Source organism: Mauremys reevesii, linkage group 1, assembly GCF_016161935.1.
Source record: "Mauremys reevesii isolate NIE-2019 linkage group 1, ASM1616193v1, whole genome shotgun sequence".
Classification (NCBI taxonomy): domain Eukaryota; kingdom Metazoa; phylum Chordata; order Testudines; family Geoemydidae; genus Mauremys; species Mauremys reevesii.
Genome location: NC_052623.1, coordinates 72,655,687 through 72,673,305, shown reverse-complemented (window position 1 = coordinate 72,673,305; position 17,619 = coordinate 72,655,687). Strand labels below are relative to the sequence as shown.

General features: G+C 39.3%; 1 protein-coding gene across 4 annotated transcripts in view; it reads left to right on the top strand.

Moving 5' to 3' along the window:
* The window catches only part of DIAPH3 (diaphanous related formin 3), a 481,747-nt gene that overhangs the window by 101,622 nt on the left and 362,506 nt on the right, over positions 1-17,619 (top strand). For all 4 annotated transcript variants that reach the window (XM_039507674.1, XM_039507681.1, XM_039507691.1 and 1 more), the window contains 5 exons: positions 737-873; positions 1,653-1,758; positions 15,649-15,759; positions 16,123-16,241; positions 16,474-16,590. In XM_039507674.1, coding sequence (XP_039363608.1) covers positions 737-873; positions 1,653-1,758; positions 15,649-15,759; positions 16,123-16,241; positions 16,474-16,590 — 590 coding nt within the window. The remainder of the gene's footprint in view (positions 1-736; positions 874-1,652; positions 1,759-15,648; positions 15,760-16,122; positions 16,242-16,473; positions 16,591-17,619) is intronic.

Genomic DNA, 17,619 nt, shown 5'->3' with positions numbered 1-17,619 from the left:
CTGGAATATTGTGTGCTGCATTCAGAGCTTTTTAAGGAATAATTAGATTCTTAACATCTCTAGGCAAAGAGAAAATTAAATCTTTGATGGGAAAAAAACTTTCAATCCCCAGCAAATTTGTGTTGCAACCTTATATGGCTGTTACTATATCACCCTATGGATAAGTGTTTTCTGTGGGAACACCCAGTTTCAGGTTTTTCCAGTGGTGTAGTGTAAATTATTCTGCATATCCTTCATTTTCTTTTATTACTGAGAGAAGGAAAAGTTTAAATGAAACATAACTTTGAGGACGATACAGTTAATTCATATTCTGCTACTGCTATTTAGAATTTATTATTTCGTCAAAGTTTTTGATAGAAATTATGTTCATTTTGTTATAATTCATTTTTATCTTTTTTTGGATTTTGCGAGCCCATTTGATTGAAAATCTTGGTGTCTTTTTTTACGTCACTCAGTGTTGATTAACTTGATATCAAAGAGGACTGGAACAAAAATTTTCATCTATTGGGCATTGATATCCATGATTCTTGCAGAAGAAAAAAGTGTTTCTTATTCTTTACTCCAGCTTCAGTGTTTGTATTTCAAAATGCAGAATTTGCAGACTGAAAATGCCACTTAACAAATTGCATTAGACCAGTATGTCAGTATCGTTTACATTTGCCATTTCTTAAGTTGCAATTTTGCTTGCTGGAGTTGTTAAAACTTAAGCCTTCACTATCTGTTCTTGTTACTTTAGTATGGGTTGGAAAGAATAATGGGAGAAGAAAGGAGCCTTTCATTGCTGGCCAGAGCAATTGATCCCAGACAAACTAACATGATGACTGATGTTGTTAAACTCTTGTCTGCAATATGCATTGTTGGAGAGGAAAACATGTAAGTATACAATAAATACAATATACCCTTTTAAAACTTCTAATTGTATTTAGATAGTCATTATCTGTTGAAAAAGTTTACTGAACCTCCATTTTTAGAAAATCTTAATTTCAAATGTATTAATTTTAGAATTGAAAGTAAATATCTTCACTGTTACCACCAGTTTGTCAGATTTAAATACCTTCTTAAAATGTAACATTTTAATGTGTTTTTATCACTAACAAGTACACCATAATTGGGTTTCCACATGTGGGAAATATGAAGCAACAGCATATTAAAATGGTAGCTCCTGAAAACTGAATTAATAATTTCTTGCCTTTTTACCTGTTGGCTATAGGTACATATTTTTAAACAAGTAGGTTCATACACTTCACATTAGAATTCTGTGTTAAAAAGTGGATTAGGATTTATGTTAGTGGGAAACTATTAGTTTAATTTAGTTATTGACACCTAATAAGGAATTTATTAGTAAGAGTAAAACTTACCACAATGGGGGAGGGAGTTGGGGGAAAAAAAATTGACATCCTTCCTCCCCACCACCTCATTGTTAGGTTTTTATTGTTTGTAAATTTCCTATTATGTTTCAATAGCTAAATTAAGTTAAAAGTTTCCTTCTAACAAAAATCCCATTATAACACAAAATTACAGTTTAAAATGTATAGCTCTGCTTCTCTTTAAGAAATGTGTGCCTATACCCAACACGTAAAAAATCAAGGGGTGCATGTGAGGGAGATTACTTATCTGTCCCATAAATGGAATTGTCTTCTAATTTCCTACAGCCTTGAAAAAATTTTGGAAGCTGTAACAACAGCAGCAGAAGAAAGGAACATAGACAGATTTTCCCCCATTGTAGAAGGCCTTCGGGATAACTCAGTTCAGCTGCAAGTAAGTATTCTTTCTTTTATGAAGAGAAGTTTTACATCAAAACAAAAATGAAATATGTATATTTGGTGCTGAATTTTTCATTAGAATGAATGGAAGCTATCCAGGTTAGGTCAAGTTTTGAAATAAAAGCTATGTAATTTAAGGAGTGTAGGTTATTGCTGAAGCAATTTTTAGGGATAAACCATCTTGACACTGCACAACTGTCACCATGCCTCAGAGCGTCACAGCTGAGGATGCCAAATTCCGAACAAACTTCTGAGAAATTGGGCAGTCTCACCCTGGAACTGGTGGTTATTTTACTATCAGATATACCAAGCCAGTAACAAGGGTAATCTTCGATTTCACCACACTGGTTAACAAAAAGTCAAACAAGCAGCCTCCTTAGGCATTACAGCACTTATTTCACCATACATACACTAGACTTTATGATATGTTGTTTAAAACCAATTTAACCAAACAAAGAGTCTTTCTATCCCAATAGATCCAGCCACATATCCAGTCACAACTCAGATCTTACCCAATAATCACACTGTTGCCAATCGTTTAGTATCCAATATCTTAAGGTTTATAAGAGAAAAGAAAGGGGAGAGAGTTAAAATGGTCAAAGAAATCATACACATACGCTCACTACGAAGTTCTTGGATCAGGTTTGTAGCAGTGAAGGAATAAACTGCTAGCTTGTAAAGTCTCTGGTAACTTCCAAAGGATGGGAAGTTGGTCAGTCCATTGGTCAGAATGTTCCTTTTAGTGTAAGTCCAGAGATCAGGGCAGGAAAGAGGTACAATGGAGATGCTTCCAGGGTTCTTTTATACCTTTTCCCATGTGGAGGGACTGCTCTCAGTCTTAGGGCTCAAGTATCAGAGGGGTAGCCGTGTTAGTCTGGTTCTGTAAAAGCAGCAAAGAATCCTGTGGCACCTTATAGACTAACAGACGTTTTGCAGCATGAGCTTTCGTGGGTGAATACCCACTTCTTCGGATGCAAGTGGTGGAAATTTCCTGGGGCAGGTATATATAAGCAAGCAAGAAGCAAGCTAGAGATAACGAGGTTAGATCAATCAGGGAGGATGAGGTCCTGTTCTAGCAGTTGAAGTGTGAAAACCAAGGGAGGAGAAACTGGTTCTGTAATTGGCAAGCCATTCACAGTCTTTGTTTAGTCCTGAGCTGATGGTGTCAAATTTGCAGATGAACTGAAGCTCAGCAGTTTCTCTTTGAAGTCTGGTCCTAAAGTTTTTTTGCTGTAGGATGGCCACCTTAAGATCTGCTATTGTGTGGCCAGGGAGGTTGAAGTGTTCTCCTACAGGTTTTTGTATATTGCCATTCCTAATGTCTGATTTGTGTCCATTTATCCTTTTCCTTAAAGACTGTCCTTAGAGACCAGTCTTAGGGCTGGTCTTCACTATGGGGAGATCGACACTGCTGCAATTGATGCAGCAGGGATCGATTTAGTGGGTCTAGTGAAGGCCTGTTAAATTGATGGCAGAGCACTGTCCGGTCGACCCCGGTACTCCAGCTCTCCAATAAGAGTAAGGGAAGTCGACCGGAGAGCATCTCCTGTCAACGCAGTGCAGTGAAGACACCAGGGTAAGTCGACCTAAGTTGTGTCAACTCCAGCTATGTTATTCACGTAGCAGGAGTAGCATAACTTAAGTCAACTTATCTCTGTAGTGAAGACAAGCCCTTGGTTTGTGCAAAATTAGACACAAAAAGGAGTCCAGGGTCACATGAGCAAGTTACATGCCCTTGCATGCTTTGATGACTCATTGGAGTCGCCATTGCTCATATTCTGGCTAAGTTGTTCACAGGAAGGCTCACTGGGTAGGGACAAGCTGCTTCTGTGGCCCATTGTTTTCCTTAATGGGCCATCAACTTGCATAGTTAATTCACAATGTGCTGGCTAGACTGGCTATAAACTACTTTGTGGATAAAACAACGAAGAGTTCTTGTGGCACTTTAGAGACTAACAAATGTAGCCTTTCGTGGGCTAAAACCCACTTCATTAGATGCCTCGAGTGGAAAATACAGAGGCAGGTGTAAATACACCGCACATGAAAAGATGGGAGTTGCCAAGTGAGGGGTCTGTGCTAACGAGCCAATTCAATTATGGTGGAAACAAGCTATTTTCAACAGTTGACAAGAAGGGAGGAAAATAGTTTTTGTAGTGCTAATGAGTTGAGTGTAATCAGGTGGCCCATTTCAAACAGTTGACAAGAAGGTGTGAGTATCAGCAGGGGGGAATGAGTTTTCGTAGTGACCCATCCACTCCCAGTGTTTATTCAGGCCCAATTTTATGGTGTCTAGTTTGCAAATTAATTCCAGTTCTGCAGTTTCTTGTTGGAGTCTGTTTTTGAAGTCTGTCTTTGTTGAAGAATTGCCACTTTTAAGTCTGTTATTGAGTGCTCAGGGAGATTGAAGAATTCTTCTGGTTTTTGAATGTTATAATTCTTGATGTCAGATTTGTGTCTATTTATTCTTTTGCATAGAGACTGTCTGGTTTGGTCAATGTACATGGCAGAGGGGTATTGCTGGCACATGATGGCATAATCACATTGGTAGATGTGCAGGTGAATGAGTCCCTGATGATGTGGCTGATGTGGTTAGGTGCTATGATGGTGTTCCTTGAATAGATACATGGAAAGAGTTGGCACCAGGGTTTGTTTCCTGGGTTAGTGTTTTTGTTGTGTGGTGTGTAGTTGCTGGTGAGTATTTGCTTCAGGTTGGGGGGCTGTCTGTAGGTGAGGAATGGCCTGTCTCCCAAGGTCTGTGAGAGTGAGGGATCGTCCCTCAGGATAGGTTGTAGATCCTTGATGTAAATCTCTTCAGCACGTTGATGCTGTAGGTGACGGCTAGCGACGTTCTGTCCCAGAAGTCATCTACTACAGGACAGGCCCAACAAAGAAGGTAACAGAATGCCACTAGCAGCTGGGTGAGAGGTATCAGTCGACTGGGAACCCTACAGGGCAAGGTTTGGGATTCGTGGGGTCCTGACAATTTCATACTTTTTAAATGTCCTTTTTGAATTATGGACACCAAAACTAGATACATTCTAGAAAAATGATCTCTCTGTTGCTGAATATGGATTTTAAACCACCTCACTGCTCCTACTTTTTTTCCCCCACTGATTTGATACGTCAAGGGTCTTGTTACCTTTTTTAACTGCAGTTTATGTAGTTTTATTTTTGTTTGTATATTTAAATGATTAAGACTTAGTTTACCTCTCAATTGCACAAATACTGTTTTGGAAAATGACGCATCCTAGGTATAAGTCTCAAAGAGAGAAGAAACACAGATTTCCTACTTCAAGCCTTTAATCCTTTCAATTGTCTGAATCTAAGAGTAGCCTGGGACCTAAGAAGGGTTTTTCTCATTTCTGTTCAAGTACTGGATGCTGTGCCACAGGTTCTCATATTTGTGTACCCAGAGACATTGCGGCTTTAGGAGGTACAAATGATTGCGAGATTCTCACCTGGTACCGACTCCTCTGGTATCATTATTCTCAGTTCTGTCTTTGGCAGTGGTTGTGTCACAGACTTCGATGTAAGTGATACCATGAGCTTACTTGGCAGCTAAGGACCTCTCTTTATCCTCTGTGCTGGACTCTGCTCTCTTGACAACTTTAAAAGTATCCCCACCAATACTAATATTGGTATGTACCTGATACATTCTCAGTACCCATGAAATGTCAGTCAGTCGAGGCATAGATTACTCCAATGGTATATTCCTCATGTTGAGGAGGAAGAGTTCTTTCTTCTCCTGTGGATCTGGGAACATTAGGGAAGCTTCACCAGCAAGATCCTTTGGGTCAGGATATGCAGGCCCCCTCAGGGATTTTAGGGCTGATTCTAGTTATCAAAGACACTGGAGCCTAGGAAGGGATAAGAGTCCTGGTATCTTTCCCTCTTGACAGCCAGTCCCCCGTACTTATCTACACATTAGGTCCTGTTGGGTTCTGTGTGGCATTCCTCATGCTAGAACAACTATGTGAGCATTACAGTCCAAACCCATTTCACCTTCTCTTCAACCTCTTGAGAAGGATGTACAGCATTCTCCAATTGTGCAGCCTGATATTACCAATGCACACTTCGTTGAGGGTCACAAGCAGGAATGCATCCAATTCCTGCTCACATGTTCTTATCTACAGATGAAGCTGTAATGCCACAGTGGTCTACATTGACTCCACATGACTGAAGCATTTCAAGACTTTGAGGAGAGTAACCTCTACCTCAGAGATTCCTGTTGTGGTAGTCCCAAGACAAACCCCACAGATTCCTCAACATTCTCCATACTTCTGTATTGGGTTGTCTACCAAACACTGCCAAACTTCTGTGGACGCTCATTGAGCCAGTGGCACCATGAGAAGTTGACCGTCACGGCAGTGCAACTCCTGGAATTCATAGGGGCTGACTCGGCTGCTTTACAGGCCAAAGCCTTCCTACCTCAATACAGGTTCGTGTCCCTGGTCTCACTCATAGACACAGCTCAATGCAGTCCTCAAGTACCAGCCAGGCTCTGGCTCCACCTGTTGGGGCATATGGTGGGAGGCAAGGCTGTGATACTGCACAGCAGATTCCACATGTGATGCCTCCAACTATGATTGAGTTTGGTTTACAGACTGAATAGACCAGGGGTCAGCAACCTTTCAGAAGTGGTGTGCCCCGTCTTTATTTATTCAGTCTAATTTAAGGTTTCACGTGCTGGTAATACATTTTAACGTTTTTAGAAGGTCTCTTTTTATAAGTCTATAATATATAACTAAACTATTGTTGTATGTAAAGTAAATAGGGTTTTTAAAATGTTTAAGCAGCTTCATTTAAAATTAAATTAAAATGCAGAGTCCCTCGGACCGGTGGCTAGGACCCGGGTAGTGTGAGTGCCACTGAAAATCAGCTTGCGTGCCGCCTTCGGAGGTCACCATCATCACTCTTTACCACTGACACATCATTCAAAGGATGGAGCATGCATTTAAACGGCCTCACAACGCATGGCAAGTTGTCGCCTGTGGCATATCTCTACACAACAATCTCCTTGAGATGAGAGCTGTCAGGAATGCCATTTTCTCCTAATAGCAGGATCACATATGAAGATCCTAACAGACAACATAGACTGCATGTATGACATCAGTCACCAGAGAGGGGCCAGGTCATCCTCCGTATGCATAATGAGGTTATGGAACTAGTACATCTCACGTCACTTTGTCCACCACTTACCTCCCGTGAATGCAGAACTCGATAGCAGACAAACTCAGTCATAAATTCTCGCATGATCATGAGTGGGAGATCCACTCATCAGTACTCTGATTTATTCACATGATGGGGAAAACCATTCACAGACCTGTTCACCATTTACCAGAAGAAGTGTCCACGTTACTTCTCCAGAGTGGAGATTGGACAACACTTTCTGGGTGATGCTCTTCTTCTTTCCTTCCCGTTTCCTCTACTGCTGAAGGTCCTGCTAAAAATAAAGAACTGGGCTCACATAATCCTGATTGTTCCTACTTGGCAGAGACAGACCTGGTACCCTTACCTGACACAGCTTGTGAAGTTTCCCCCCGATGTCCCTTCCTACCATTTTGCACCTCCTTTTTCAGGATAAAGGATATCCTACATCCCAACTGGATGCTTCTCCACATCAAAGCATGAGTCCTCTGTGCTTCCAGCACCTAGAAAATTCATGCTCATGGGAAGTACAGATTGGTTCTATTCCACAGTAGAAAGTCTTCCACACAAGGTACTTACCTGCAGAAAATGTTCAAGGTTTCAGGTTTGGTGCATGTCCCAACAAATCTCTCCAATGTCTGCAACTTTTCCACATATTCTGGAGTATGCTCTGACCCTTAAATCAGGGTTATCTAAGTTCTCTCAGGTTTCCTCTGGTAGCTATCACAACATTTCACTAAACCATAGAGGGGTACTTGGTACTATTGGACCCAACCACTAAAAGGTTCCTTAAGGGTATAATTAACCTTTCTTTAATCTCCACTTCTTACTCCTTGTGGGATCTAAACTTCCTTCTGAAAGGGCTGACTAGGTCCTCCTTCAAACCCAGGACCACCTGTTTGCTAACGTACCTATCAATGAAAACTGACTTCCTGATGGCAATTACCTCGGCTAGAAGAATAGGGGAGATAGCAGCTTTGATGGTGCACTGGTTCATATGCTCTCAGCAAAATACCCTGTGCAGTACATGAATCCTGCTGCATGAGTTTCTTTGGTTTTAATGTGTAGATGCATGGTGAGCTCATTATAGTAGTGTTATCTTGAGGTAACAAAGGCATGGATAACAATGGCAAGGTCTTTATTCAGAATTTAAAAAGTTTTAACCTCTTGGCCAGAAGCAGATAAGAAACTCACTGATTTATTTCTTTAATATGATTATTCAGTAGTCTGGTATCTAGAATCATCTCTAAATTTTGAATCCTTGAATTCTGCTAAGTAATGGTGGATGCACACCTTTAACCAACAACACTGATATTACCTTTGTGGTTTGCTCCTTGCTTCTCCCTCCTGCATTAATCACCTCAATCTTGTGTGGGTTGAGTCTCAGCTAGCTAGCCAATTTCTGCTTGAGCCTCCACCAGACAGTGTCTAAGGTGCTGATTGATATCGGAATCAGATGAGGTGGACAATATATTGGTTAAAATGGTGGAAACCTTCAGAACTCTTTCCATGCTAGGATTTACATTAATACAGACTGTCGTGTAGCTGAATGTGTGGGAGCACCAATGGGAAGTTTTTGGTAAAACTCCCTAATACATGTGAAGTAACAGACTTCTTAGCTCATGTTGACTTCCAACATATAACAAACTAATGAGTGCATTCAGTTTCTCACGCTGACATTTAAACTATCAACTTCAGTTTTGACATCACTTGTGTAATGGTAATCTCACTGTAGAGAACAGATATTAAAATTTAAAATGTTTTGTACATTGAACTGGATGGTGGAGCCACAGAGTCACTGTGGAACTATGTCAGAAGTTGTGCCTTTTGCAGCTTAGTCTCCATGGGGCTCCTGACCTCTGGCTTCCTGCTTCTCAGTGTACAACCCCTGTCTCCTGATGCCTCCATGGCCCCCCTTTTCTCCTTTTAGATATAAAAACTTTCAACAGCAGTAGCTCCAATACATACAGTTGTCAGACACTGGCTGCATGTGTGTGTTCTTTGAGTGTGCTGTTCCAGTTCTGTGCAGATAGTGGACACAGCAGACCTCGATAGAACTGCCCAATAACCACAGACCCTTTACTAGTAAAGGCACTCAGTCAGGTTTGTTTCCGACGAAGCACGGTCCTAGCTTCCCAGATCAATGTCTACAGTTACATTAGCACATGTACACCCATGACAATGGACGCACTCAGTCAGTGGTGGGGCATTCCACTGCTGCCCAGGCTGGCCAAAGATTATCCATTTGAGACTCCATTTTATATGCCAATACAAACAAGTTATGTATTGCCCCTTTGACGTGGTTAGTTACCATCTTCTGACAGGGTTAGTTAACACCCTCTGCCCTCTACATGTTGCTTCGATCAAAACAATCTCTATCCATCACACTGTCATCCTGACCTTATCTTTAAGAGAGGTCAGTGTGTTCTCGTTATCTTTGGGGTTTGTTTGTACCATACTTGGTAGTGGGGTTTTCTAGTACCACCCTTCTGGAATGTGTTTCCATGAGTGTCCCTGAGTACTTCTTAGGAATGCATGTGTTTTTGTAATACCAGCCCCATTCTTTCCAGGTTCTGGGAGCTTACAAGCAGGTGTGTTTTATAGCAAGGCCTGCCTTCTGCTCACAGGCTGACTTCTGCTAACTTTGCTTTAGATCAGCAAAGCTTGACCACAACTTTAGTTGTGACCTCAGGCATCACATTGTGCCTTGGATACAAGAGATTATGTCTCAGGCTCCCTTCCTACTACACATAGCATGTAGCAACTTTGCTGTAAACTTTGTTCTCTCTCTACTTTATGCCTGGTCCTTATTTAAAGGCGTAAACGTGTGGCATGTAAGTGCAGAGAAGGAGGCTCTCATCTAAAATTTGTTTATTGGTATGTTAGGCTGGGACTTCAGCTCTACATAGAAAAATGTCTGCAGTCGGTAAATGATTTTTTCTCAAAAAATGCAATGAAAACATTTAATTAAAAATTAGTTTTAAATCACCAATTTTTGACTAAAATGACAATTGTTTATGTGAAAACTTTTTTGTTTAAAAAAACCAAAAACCTTCCAGTCAAACAATATTTTAGTGGAAAACTTTTGAACAGACTTATTTCCCCATCTTAAGGAATATGATGGGGATGGATGGGCAATGGAGGCACCTATGATATGTTGAGGGTTACTGAGGACTGCATGAGGGAGGGGGGACAGTGTAGGATGGTGAAAGAGACAAGAAGACTGCATTGGAGAAAATTGAAGCAAGTTCTCCAGAACGAACACATTGTTCTGTCAGCTGCTGGAGAAAAATAAGATATAAGTCAAATCAAATTTTAATTTTCTTTCATATACTGCTTCATCTTGGACTTCTCTGTAGTCTGCATCCTTTTGGAAAGTTTCAAGATAGGTCCTTCTGAGATTGTTCTAGGGAACACTCCAAAAAGTGAAGTATTGGGGAGAACTTCAAAAAGGACCTTTAAGTCCCGAATTACTCTAAAGAGCGTCAGTGAATTGAATAAAAGAATATAAAAACTGCAACACTCATTAAAATAATATCTGGCACCCTGCTCCTGAGCTGTGAGTCATTACACAATTTAATGTTTTTTGAAATGGAACACTTTCATATTGCTTAAGCCAATATGCTATCATAGCTGGAGGATTAGGTTTGGCCACACATCCTGGGCTCTATCAGAAAAGCATATCCCATATATCAGAATTGTGCTAGTGAATTTTTTTTTAAATTAGTGTAATTACAGATAGATGCATTCATTGTGCAAAATTCTTCCCTCTAGCTAAAATAATAAAATTTTAATTTTTCCCTTCCATGGTGTTCCTTCTCCTTTTCCCACATGGACATATGGCAGTTTTACAGGACCCCTTCCTTCATAGAAGGGATGTGGTGTTAAACTTCAACAAAAACCTATTTTCTCAAATAGTAATTAGTCTTACCTTTTGTGATACAATTTCACTGGTTTTCAGTTAATATAGATTCTTCTAGGCCAGGGATCGGCAACCTTTGGCAGGTTCGGCCACTCGCTGCTCCCGCTCCCTGTTCTAGGCTATAATGGACCTGAATTTCTGATATTAAAATAAACAGGACCCTGCCTCTCAAACTTGAAAGAAATTTTTTTTTGTATACCTTTATACATGATAAAAAAAAAAAAGGCATGAGTCCTTGGATTTTCCTTTGCAAATCACCTTTGAAGGGAGAAAATGTTTTGGTCTTAATGTACAGTAAATTATCAGTTTCTCACCTGTGTTCCTTGTTAATCTCATATAATGTCTAAATACTAAGCTAACAGCAGGGAGTTTAGTCTAAAACTATGCAATATACCAAGTAAGGATATGGTCCAAGTCCATCTTTTCCAAGTTGTCACCATTGTGCTGACTCTCTCATCACTGCTATTTTTGACAAGGTAAATAGCTTAATACAGGGGTTGGCAACCTCTGGCACGCAGCTTGCCAGGGTAAGCACCCTGGTGGGCTGGGTCAGTTTGTTTACCTGCCGCGTCGTCAGGTTCGGCCGATCGTGACTCCCACTGGCTGCAGTTTGCCGTCCCAGGTCAGTGGGGGTGGCGGGAAGCCACGGCCAGCACATCCCTCACCCGCGCTGATTCCCGCCACCCCATTGGCCTGGGACGGTGAACCACGGCCAGTGGGAGCCGCGATCGGCCGAACCTGCCGATGCGGCAGGTAAACAAACTGACCCGGCCTGCCAGGGTGTTTATCCTGGTGAGCTGTGTGCCAAAGGTTGCCGACCTCTGGCTTAATAGGTGGCAGATTTCCTAGCAAAAGACACTCTCAGTCAGTGGAAATTAACCTTTCAGGCTATAAGGCACTTAAAATTAGAAAATTGTCTTCATGGGAGTCTACTCTGAGTTTAGACTGCAAAATATTTTAAAATTACTAAGAAACAGCTGCATCTGCATTTAGGTTAAAAAAAAAGTAAGGTTAAAAATGTTATGGCAGTTGTCTCCTTGTGTGTTGCAGATAATATTTTTGCATGAAGTATATTTTAATGCTAGCTGGCTATGAATCGACAGTGTAAGTTTGTCGTCTATCAGATGAATGGAAATGAAAGGAGGATGTGGATGACTTTGTGGCCAGTGTACAACATTAGTTTAAAAGCGAGGCCATATATTTTTATATAAAGCATGTATTCCTTATTAGGTTTGGATAATAAATCTTGGCCCATATAGGCAATCTTCTGCACCTTAACAGGTGGAATAGCTAACTTTCATTATTCACCCTGCTACAAAAATGAGTTGTCTAAAATTGTGATGAAACCAAAATAGGCTGTGTAATAAGATGTGTTGGAGCAAATTTGGCAAGCTGATCTTACTTCACTAAGATTGATTGATTAAAAAAGGTAGAGTTTTCACACCAGTCCCTCTTTTCTACAGAGAGGGCTTGGATGCTGCAGAATCTTAACCATCATAGACAGATGCAATACTGTGCATTGCAGAGTTCAGCAATGTTCCTTGATCCACTGAAGCTTTCTGTCATATTTTCTAGGACCTGTCGGCCCCTTATCCCTGAACAGGATTAACTAGACAGTTCTCTTAGCTGTCAGATATCCATTTGGCCAAATGAAACTTCCAGGATTCTGTGCACTATTTCACCCTTGATTGATCTGGTCCTATGAGCCATGAAACTTGCTCAGATAGTGTTTCATCTAGGCCAGGCCAAGACATCCCAGCTCCAGCAGTTTGGGTCTTCTCATTGTGGTAGGAAAGACCCTTCAAATTTCTCCAGCCATCCTCATGGTGCAGTCATAAGATGCAAATCTACACATAGAAAGAAAAATCAATGTCCCTTCAAATCAGGAACTGACTGGAAGGTTCCAAAGACTTTTTTTGGATGCATGTGGGCATGTGGTCACCAGTGGGAGGAGGCTCATGTTCCTATTTGTTGCTGTTGTCACCTTAGTGACCATAAAATCTTAAGTATGGGCGGTTCTGCCAGCTCACAGGAGTGAGAATGCTGCAAGATACCTTCAGAAAAGCAGAAGTTTTCCTTTTCATATTATTTTTAAAAATTAAGTTTAATGAAAAATACTTTTAGGGTTTTATCCGTCTCATAGTATTAAACATATTCATTTTGTTGAAGATATTGCTGGTAAACAAGCACAGAAGCAAACAATGACGCTATTATTACTTTAAAAAAGTGCTTTAATGACCCAATTTTTTGTCAAACGTTAAAGAATGCATTGATATGACATGAACTATGAGCACTTGCAAATGAATCAGTTTATCACTGAAATAACTTTCTCAGTTGTAGGAGAATCTTTTAATAATTGGTAAATCACAACATTACAGTCTTAATGTGATTTCTCTCCCCTCTTCCCCCCTTTCATTGCAGAAGCATAGAAGGATTGAGTGGGTAAAAGATGTACAAAACTTGTATAGCCTGGTGTCAATTTTTAAGACTTCCTTAGCAAATAACTTGGCTCTACTTGAGCAGGTCATATGCAGAAAGTTCAAACTTCATCAGAACCAAAATGTAAACCTTTTAACTTTGTTGTTAATAAAGTTGGTAGTTACACAGATTAATATTGACACTTCCAAACTGCCACTCAGCTTCTTTCCTCCGTTACCCCTAGTCCTAGTCATTAAATGTTGGCTGATTTCTTGTAGGTGTTGCATGAGAAGTGATTTGAAAGAGCAGTGTTCAGTAGCTTTATAGATCAGTTCAGGGACATTCCAAACTTCAGGGCATTGTAAAATTAAAAAGCAGAATAATATATTTGGGAGGAGTGAACTCTTGAGGTAGAGCTAGAATGAGGTTTTTTAAAAGATTTTGGTGACGACCAAGTATGTAGTGAAAAGGGAGATGCCAGAATATACTTCAGTTTTGAGAACAGCATGTGAGATGAGAACGAGAGGGGTGGGGAAAAATAAAATTGAAGTGGAGGACACTAGTAGTCATGTGGGAATGGGGATTGAGGGAGTGTTACAGGCTAAAGAGCAAGTGAGAATTCTTAGCTTTGGTGACTGGATGGAGAAGATAGTGTTGAAAGGAATAGAGGGCAGCAGTGAGAGTTATAGGGCTGAGAGTGAAGGTAGGTCTGGCATACCTTTCCTTTTAAAATGTTGGCAAGATCTTGCATGCAAAAGAGCATGAGTAAGTCGGGTTTTGGGAAGGCGGTGCAGGGTAGCAAGTTAACAAGTAGGGATTGTTGATATGGTAGTGAATGCAGGTAGAGAAATAATGCTGTCTGTCAAAGAATATGGTAGAACTGGAGGAGGAAATACACTTTAATTAGAGGAAACATTTGCTTGATAAAAATCCATATGCAGAATATAGGCAATTAATTTCTCCATATTTCAGTGTATGAGACAAGTTAGTGTAACACCACATATACTAGGAAAGCTTAGCTCTTTCTTTGTCATCCTCGAATACCAGGTCCAGAATAAGAGGATTTATTCTTCTTAGTCCTTGAGTGTCATGGTTTTTAGCATCGGTGGGTTAGTTTTTAGCAAAGCAGCGTTAGTTGCACTAGCATTAACACACTTCCGTAAATACATAAACTACCCAGATTCTTCTAATGTAGTTATTTATTTTGCTTTCAGAGAGACTAACCCCTTATCATGAAAATGTTGTTTGCAAAATTTCAAACTTCCATGATATCATACCACAATGCTGGTCCAGATATATTGTGGTGGAAAGCTCCTTCCTGTAAAAGGCAAGAGACAACATATAGCTACAGATAGAGAAAGGGTGTATAAGGAAACAATCAAGCAATATTGGTCAACATGATAAACAGTGATCTTAGCACACCTTAGCCTAACTGTTGTCAAGCTTTTTGCCTCACAGCAAAGGAGAGTTTTGAGGAGGAGTTGGAAGGTGGATAATGAAGTGGCTTTGTACGTGATACTTCTGAGGAGCTCTTCCTAATCATGAAAGGGGCAGCATGGGGGAAAGCGCACAAGTGCTTGTTAAATTTTCAGACAAGCAGGTGGAGGTTGGCATCGTGGGCTGATTAAAGGCAGAGTTAACTTCTCATAGCAAATGAGAGATGATCAGTAGAGTGGGATGTGATGCTGTATATAAGAAAGATGACCATTTGTATCATTGTTGCTACCACTGTTGCCAGTTGCAACAAATCTTATATAAAATATGTCATGTAAGGTGTGACTGGAAAAGTTATGATTTGGTAAGTATGATAATCTTGTTTATATACACATCTTTGAATCTGAAATTATGAATATTGGCTATGTACTTGTATCTTAAACTTATTTTTTCTGCATGTGAAATTTAAGTTGCCAATTTTCATCGTCATACATTTTAAATATATATTCACATGTACAGATTTCAGTTATTTACATTAAGTTGTTAAAGCCTTTTTTGCATAAACTCCCTAATGCATTAATTCATCAAACACTTGAAATATTGAGTATAACTTTACTATAAACTATCTCTTAAGATACTCTGTTACTATGGGTGAAATGATCTAGGTTCTTGTATAAAATTGCAGCATTCAGGAGAGATAAACAGAACTGAAATTAATTATTTTATGGTTACATGACAAATATGTCATCTCACTTTCTTATTTGGCACCTATGGCTTCAGTAGATTTTGGTAAATTAAAGTATCTTTATTAATAATGATTTACAGATGACAGATTACATTTAAAACTGTAAAATTTGGAACATACTAAAAAAGTAGGTATTCAGATTTCAGTAATGCCCTTTTAACATTAAAATATATTGAAAACTAAGAAATACTGTAGTCTCTTTTCTTCTCCTGTCACAGGTAGCTTGTATGCAGCTCATCAATGCTCTTGTAACATCTCCTGATGATCTGGACTTCAGGCTCCACATCAGAAATGAATTTATGCGCTCTGGATTGAAGGAGATATTGCCAGTAAGTGGCTTGGTAGTCTCTTTGCATTAATATTTAAATTAGACTACCTGAGTTGGGGGAGTTGTATGAAATTCATTCTTGAATATTGTACTAAGTTAAATATAAAAACAGTTTTGAAAGAGGAATGAAAAAACTATATATTATCTAGATGTATTAAATCAACACTAATTTTACGATTTTAATGATAGAAAATATAGAACAGCATGTTGTGCAGATACATTTTTATTGAATATCTAATATGAGTTCTTGTAATGTTAGATATTAAAATAACATAAACCTGGGAAAATTACTCAGACTTGAAGGGCTTATTTACATGTGCAATTTTTAGTTTTGTGTACCTTTCTACTACCTTTTTCTTTGCAGCAATTGACATGTATAAAGAATGATGCTCTAGATATCCAGCTGAAAGTCTTCAAAGAGCACAAGGAAGAAGACATGATTGAGTTCTCCCATCGTTTGGAAGATATTAGATCTGAACTAGAATATCCTTTTGGGAGTATGCAGAAACAATAATGGTTTAGTATCAGAAAATTCAATTCAGTTTTTGTGTTAGCAATATAAGATTTTGTAACACAAAACTTAACTAAAATGTTTTTCTTAACTGAGTGTTTCAACAGTATACTGCATTTTAGTAGTTTGTTTAAAATTAAAAAAAATATATATATCCTAGACTGCAAATAAGAGTACCTGTTTTCTTCTCCTTAACTTGTTTACTGAAGCAAATGATGTTTACAATATGGTGTGGAACACAGTCAAGGACACTAATGCTGAAGGATATTTTCTTTCTATTCTCCAGCATCTTTTGCTCATACGAAATGATTATTTTATACGGTAAGTTAAAATTGTGGTAAATATCAGCTCTTTAGCTCTTGTTTCATTGTGCCAAACTGAATAATGGGATATGGCTTCAGTAAAATCAGGTGACACATTATTTTGAGTTAGTCTCTCATTTTGCATTTTGGGTTGCTGTTATAGAAAATTGATATTGCACAAATGGCATTATTACTTCATAAAGAAGAGAATGAATTCTGAATGAGAAGAAACTATTTAAACATTTTTTTTTTTTTTTATTAGAACACAGTTGTGCTTTAATCTGAGGCCCTGTGCGTATTGGGATGTGCACTATATTAGCTGCCTGTGTTGTCTGTAGCACATGCTTAAAACAAAATATAAAAATAGTTGTCATATTGATCATGGAAATCATGCTAGAGTCTTACAAGAAATATGACTTAAATACTAATGTGAGGTGGATAAAGGTTCAATTTTATATCTACAGATATTGATGTATGTTCTTAAATTAAGACTACTTGTGCTCTAGAACTGGGAGTGCCAGGTGTGCAATTCAGACATGCACGAACTAATGGCTCTTAAAAATGTGGCCCTGAATAAAGAAACGGTAGGGGAGCTGCTAAGTTGCCCTATATTTAGGCTGCCAAATACTTCTTTAATTAAGATTCTTCTTTGAGTGCTTGCTCATGTCGATTACATTCTAGGTGTGTGCCTGCCCACATGCACAGTTATCAGAGACTTTACCTTAGTGATATTTGAGGGTGAAGGACATAAATCCACACTGTGTAGAGGTCAAGCATAGGAGTTTATTACACACAGCGCTGGCGGAGTGTCACCTGGCTTATTAGGCTCAGATACACTGTCAATCAATTGATTACAATAGAATATATAGATTTTTCCATGGGCAGAGGAAAGTTACAGGGTAGGCAGTTCCACACCCTGGGATAGGTTTTGCAGCAAGACAAGATAGCACATTAGCCAATGATTAAAAGGTTACATAATGTCTCCGCCCATGGTCTCAAGTTAGCAAGTTAACATTTAATTAATACTTTGATAAAATGTTATTAGTAT